This window comes from Vidua chalybeata, chromosome 11, assembly GCF_026979565.1.
Source record: "Vidua chalybeata isolate OUT-0048 chromosome 11, bVidCha1 merged haplotype, whole genome shotgun sequence".
Lineage (NCBI taxonomy): Eukaryota > Metazoa > Chordata > Aves > Passeriformes > Viduidae > Vidua > Vidua chalybeata.
The window spans coordinates 9,240,224-9,246,959 of record NC_071540.1 but is presented as its reverse complement, the minus strand read 5'-3'; the positions used below and the strand labels follow the sequence as shown (position 1 = coordinate 9,246,959).

General features: G+C 36.8%; 1 protein-coding gene across 1 annotated transcript in view; it reads right to left on the bottom strand.

The window, feature by feature from the left end:
• Positions 1-5,257: 5,257 nt before the first annotated feature.
• NKD1 (NKD inhibitor of WNT signaling pathway 1) overlaps positions 5,258-6,736 on the bottom strand; it is a 105,554-nt gene continuing 104,075 nt past the window's right edge. Inside the window, exon 10 of the mRNA XM_053953234.1 lies at positions 5,258-6,444. Coding sequence (XP_053809209.1) covers positions 5,870-6,444 — 575 coding nt within the window. The 3' untranslated portion in view covers positions 5,258-5,869. The remainder of the gene's footprint in view (positions 6,445-6,736) is intronic.

Sequence of the window (6,736 nt, the reverse complement as noted above, 5' to 3'; positions counted from 1 at the left end):
GTCTTCAACATCCGTAAAAATCTTCTGGAACTTTCGACTCTCAGACCCCAGAACACCAGCCTGATGAGACAACCAACAGACCCAGTCTGTCATTCCTTGTGGTATAAAGATTATCCTGTGTCAGTAGATTTCACAGGCATAGTTAGTGCTTAGTGTTTAGAAAAATCAGGACAGATAATGAAACTTTGGGTAACATTTGACCAATTTTTGTGTGTTTGTAATCAAAGAGAAAATGAACTGATGCCACTATTCAAAATGCGTTCTAAGGAATATTCAAAACATCTGTAGAAACACCTCTGCTTCCAAAAACATTTCCCTCAGCTTGGACAGGGAACTCAGGAAAACAGGGATCCTTCCTTTTTCTGCCACAGCCCGTGATTATCTGCAACTTCCCTGCCTTGTGCCTCCCCCTGCACACTGGAGATTCACTCTTTAAGAAAGTCTTTCAAGTTTTCCCAGTGAAAAGCGTTCTACAAGCTGCTGTTGATGTTTTATGAGCAAAAACTGTACCATAAGAGATTCATAAAAGGAATAAAACTTCTCCATGCAGGATTTTCCTGCCTCTGGCGTGTCTCCCCCAGCCCCTCTGTTGGACAGTTCTGTGTTGTCCCTACACTTCTCAAATCGTTCCATCTTTCCCTTGCCAGTCTTTCTTCACAGCTCTAACCCTCACAGTAATCTGCCTGAATATTCCTTAAATCCTGCTAGTTTAAAACAAAGAAATTAGAAGACTTCATCCATGTGTCTCCTATCATTTCAGCTCATTTAGGATTGAATTATCTAGAAATGTATAGAAACACAAAAGTAAATTAAAGCATCATTGAAAACCTCATTATTTAATAACTACAATCCAAGCTTCAAATAAGATGTATTTCAATGTATATTGAATAATTTCAATATAATTTATTTTTCTCTGTTCCTTTTAGACCACTTTAAGCACATTTTAAATGTGCACAGAAAAACAACAAAAAAAAATCCCCAGACTCTTCTAAATCAAATCAACTCAACATCTGTTAAAATATGCAAACAAAATACATTATTATGTCATAAATAGAGGCTGGTTTTGCTGTTAAGTGCGTTAGGAAAGATATCTTCTTCCAGAAGCTATTTAGAAAACACATTAAGTTCAATTTTTAGTTTATGGATTTTCAAACATGTTTCTGCTGGTATAATAAAAAAAAAAAAAAAAAAAAAAAAAAAAAAAAAAAAAAAAAAAAAAAAAGCCAAAACCAAAGTCTGACAATTAATAGGATGCTGAATAAGACTTGGTTCCCAGCAAAGCCATGAATAAGTCATGTTTGAAACTGTATTTTCAGATCTTGATGAATTGCATCAAGGTAATTAAAGGTGAGACTTGATTAGCTGACATGTTTCCAAACATGAACATTCTTGCCTGTACTCCAGGCAAAAATTATGGTGAATGTTTTTGCAAATTTTCTAGCATGATGAATTTTTCTCAAGTATAATCTAGGCCCAAAGGGGCCCAACTTTCCTGTTAATTGGAATACAAATGAAATCTGTCACTCAGTAATTGAGGTACACGATGACATATGGAGAACAGTATGCATTCATCAGAGCTCCGTGTTTACGTGGCAACTTGTGGACTGTTGAGCACACACAGTGCTCATCTCTTTAGAAAAAATCACCTCTGTCAGAATCCATCTTGCTCCACTCACTAACTTCTGCCAGAGAACACACTCACACATATATATGTACATATACATACACACATACAACACACACACCTTTAGAAGTACTTCTCCAGCTAAACATTGCTGTTCTATGCTCACGATGACTAGAGTAGAAAGACCATAATAGAAGTCATATATTTTGTGATATATTTGGGGCTGGTCTGCCAATATGCCAGGAGAATCTGTACCTCATCATCCAAGGGCAGAACTGGGTCTCCATTTCTAACAATGACTAAATGATATGTGGCTGTTTCAAAGACATTTGGGAGTGCCTTGAGGGCCTCCAATAACATCAGTGTAAAGAGTTTTTGCTGCTAATCTTAATTAATTTACCAGCTTGATCTCTTACAGCAAACTTCCATTTACTGTTAGCAAACCCGTCAGCAGTAAGATGCAGAAAAAAATAAATACTGAAGTTACTGACTGAGCATTGTGTAGATTTCAAACCCACCTTCCTGGAATGAAATTACAGGCACCCTGCAGCCAGTGGGAACCTGGCAGCCTTGCCAGAGATTTCACTGGGACAGAGATTTTACTTCACAGCCTTAGCTCAGGTTAATTTCTGTTGTGGTCTTGAAGCTGCAAGAAGATCTTAGCAACCCTTCTTTTCAAAACACTGCCCTCCCCAGAATTGCAGCTGGTAGAGATGAGCAAAATTTTTCAATTGAATTTTTTCAGCAAATAGTGTAAATTTCAAGATTGACTTCATTTTGTAACTTTCATTTCTTCTGTAAAAACAGAAGAAGGAAGTGAGAAGTCTGGAGTTTTCATCTGAAATTACTTAATGCCAGTCCATTTTACTTTTCAATATTAACAATATACTCAACTCTGGTATGTTTTTCTTTGGAAGTAAATGTTTTGTTCAACCAGAGACTAAACTCTTTCGAATTTTGATTCAGCTATGGTTTTGAACAACTTAAACCAATATTTTTATTTTTTTTAAGGAAAAGTTTTTAGAATTAATAGCAAGATGAAATATCAGTTACTCAACACAGGTCCAACAGCAGGGGACAAGAAATTCAAGTTTGAAACTTGATATTTTAAATATTAGACCAAAGCATACCCAGCCCATACGTAATTTCCTGATCCTGTTCCCAAAAATGTTAATGCAAGCTCTTTTCACCAGTGGCATCTGCAAGCACTGACAGCAATTGCAATAGGCCCCTGAAATCCACAACAAGAAGAAAGAAATATACTTTCTGAACTAGTAAAACTTTAATTAACAGGGGGATCTCTTGGCACAGTTTTTGCTATTAAATAAATAAAGCATTTAGTCAAAACCATCTATATTTACTATACAAAATACTGAAAAGCAAACATATTTAAAAGATACGGAAATTTAAGGTTCTGTGAAAAGAAACTGTGCTACATGTTATTCACACTTATAATGCACATAACACAACTGCAACACAGTATTTAGATACTGTATATTCATACATGGCTGGTGTAAAGTTTTCATAAGGGGATGCCATGTTATTAAAACGCATTTGTGTTTCACAGACTCTGAGCAAGGCAGAATTTGTCTTTTGAATGTCCAAATATAATAAACCAAAACAAGCCAATGCCAGGCAGTAACAAATGGTCAGTCGTGTTCACTTGGCACAGCCTGCACTGCACACTTCTCAGTCAGATGGGATTTTGGTAGGGGTGCTGTTTTCTTTTCCAGCAAAATATCCTTGGGTGAAGGAGCAGTTTTACCCCTTTGCTGCCCTTTTGTAGAAAACCCCACAATTCTGAAAGCACTCAAGTTTTCCACAATGTTTTCTGGCTTTCAGTAACAATCTGCATTTTAAAAAATTGACTAAGAACTATTTCCACCTCTCAGTCTTTGTGGCATATGCTCTACTGAAAAGAGAACAGCTTTAATTACTTCTTCAAAACAAATAGCATGGCATCCCTTCTTAGATGGAATGTACACTGTGTGTTTGCATGCGGTATAATGTAAGTCACTTGAATACATCAGACTTTTTTAACACTATAATATAAATAAGCTTATTCCTTCTACTAGACATATAAATGCCTTTTTTTTTTCTTTTTGCAGTCCATAATTATATATACATTGAAAAAGAATGATACACAAGCAGCAAAAAAGGCTTAGACTAGAACAACTCAGTGGTAACTAACCAAATTCGTGGCCTTTTCATATTCTCAACACAGAAAATTCTGCATATAAATATTTTTGGACTTTAGGAATTTTAAAATAAACGGAACAGTATAGTTGTCACACAGATCAAACACATCTTAAAAACATTTTGTTAGATTTTACAGAACACACTGTTGACAGCTAAAAAAAAGTAAAATAAAATAAACCAGATTTTTTAAAGGGGACAATAAGTCTAAACATCTGCTGATCCAGGGAGACAGGAGACAGACCTAATTACCATGAAGCAGTGATTCTATTCCAATTCCATGAGAAGGCAAGGCTTCCCACTGTTCTTTACAAGGTGATGTCTCTGTGTTCTTAGAATGGACAACAGCCCCCTAAACCTGTTCAGCAGTAAGGTAAGACCCCATTTTGGACTGAACAAAACTCTAGTCAGAAAACAAAAAATACCCCAATCATAAAGGGCTTATAACAATGTCAGATAGTTACATTTTACAATATATACTATTGACAAAATACCACAACATTAAAAATAATTAAAACCAAAAGCAAATACATTTATAGAACAATTATGTCTTTATGTAGGAGTTCTCTACTTTAATGTTCCAAAAGAAATGTAGGTGTTTTCCAGTCACTTTCTACCTGCAAAATGGTGATCTGTACAAAACCCAACTGAACCTATTTTAAATCTAGGCTCCCCAGAAAGCAAAACATCAATGCACTGATCCTTTTTTTTTCACTTTTCTAATTTTCTTTTGTCCTTCAAATTTCTCAGCAACCATTAAGGTCTTGTGAGTGTGGGCTGATTCTCTTTCCTTCATGGAATGGAAGCCCTTTGATATGGAAAAAGTAGAAGAATCCAGGAAGATTGTGAATGATATTTTTTATACACATCTCTAAAATGGGAGAAGCACAAATTGATAGGTGCTTGGGAAATTCAGACTGGAGGCACCAAGAAAATGCCATGGCATATGTTTCTAAAAAGTCACTGTTGTGGAAAAAACAAATATAATGCAAATATTCAAACCACAGATTTCTAAAACACAACAAAATGTACCTGAGAGTGTGCATATTTATATATATATATTTATATTTTATATTTTATATATATTTGCCAACATTTAAAGTGAGAAAGTATATTTTCCTCAATTCTTTCTCAAAACAAAGAACTGTGGATTTAAACAAAACAACCCCCCCAATCAACCCCTCTCCTTCTCAAACCCCCATGAACGATACTTATGGCCCAAGCACTAAAGTCTAGTGCTGCTTTGGAAAACCCCATTTCACATCCTTCTCTTTTCAAATAGTACCCCAAACAGAGTGGAGAATAAGCAAGAGAAAAACCAAAAATAAAAGAAGTATATTTAAATATTACCCAGTATATAACAGACTGTACTTGTGTCAATGAAGAATCTCCAAGAAAATAAAGTGTAAGTCATACAAATGTAGCCCTGTTGACAAGTTTAGCTAATATTTCCTTGTAATTAAGATGATTTGAAAGCATGTGAACACAAACAGGCTACATGAACACAGTATATTAAAATTCCCCCCTGTAGCACATTACAATCAATAAAAAGAAAATAAAATCTGAATAATACTAGAGGTAGCAGCTGTTTGTATTTTCCATTATCTGAGTATCTCTGGAGTCCAACCCTTCGAACATTGCTCCCCTGATGAAAGGCTTGTGTGCGATCAGCCGACGTACAGCAGAGTGGAAAGCTAGATGTCTGCAAGAGTGTTTGAAGTATCTTTCTGAGTACAGTGGAAGTAGTACTTGTACAGAAGTGCGTTGACGACCTGTATTAAATCACAGCTCAAAAAGCTATGGCTGTTTGCTGTTCTACAAGCCACTTAAAAAAAAAAAAATCCACAAGGTGTTTGAGTAAGCTATGCGGTTCCACAACATATAAATAGGGTGAGTTTCAAGAGTTCCATATAACCTCTAAAATATATGCTAGCTGAATATTAATGGAGTAATGATAGTATTAATCATAGTAATGCCTTAGTTCTGGTATCACAAGAATGCATTTCCTTCATTTGGGATGATTCTTGGAGGATGTTGGTGGGATCTCTTCTATGTCTGGTAGAAGTGGTGGTAGTGGTGGTGGTGCTCGTGATGGTGGTGGTGCTCATGTCTTTGTATCATTTGTCCCACTTGGCCTTCATATAAAATGACTGTGGGCAGGTCTCTCACGTGTTCCTTTTCCACAACTGTCCCCGGAGACTGGAAGGTTTTGCACATTTGGTGATTCTCCTTTGCCCTCTGCTTATGCTTCTTGTGGATCTGTTGGGATTGCAAGGGAAGGTACGGGAGGTTCTGGCCCACCCGTGCACTTGGGGAAGCCATGGGCAAGGGCACCCCTTGGAAAGGTTTATTTCTAACTGCCCTTCCAGGATGCACAGGGGCGACATTTTTGCCCTGGGCTTTGGGAGACCTCACAAAGTGCTTGTTGGAGTCCTGGTTCCGGAGCCTCTGCTGGATTTCTGCAATCTTGGCATAGGAACTTTCAGCCAGATTGATGTGGTTTGGATCCACCACTTGAGATTTCCTATGGTGAGCATGGAAGGTCTCAGGCTCATGAGAACGGGATCTAGTTTGATTCACAATTCTGCCTGGTGGGTCATGTTTTTGAGCTGCTGGAGGAGATCCTAGGAAATAACAAGCTGAGTTAGTCATCTAGTATTTCAAAGTTTTAATTAGTAGCATGCAGTTGGCAGGGATAGCATTATCGGCAGAACACATTTTTCCTAAGGAAGTGAAGGCAATTATAGCTGTCTAGTTTAATTACATTTAATAATTCTGGCCAGTAAATAATACACAAATATGAATACCTATCTAGAGAAGACTGAACATATGTGTGTGTATGTGTGTGTGCATGTGTGTGTGTAAATATCTTTATGTTACCAACCCTCGGTCATCAAATTAACTATGAGGGGAATA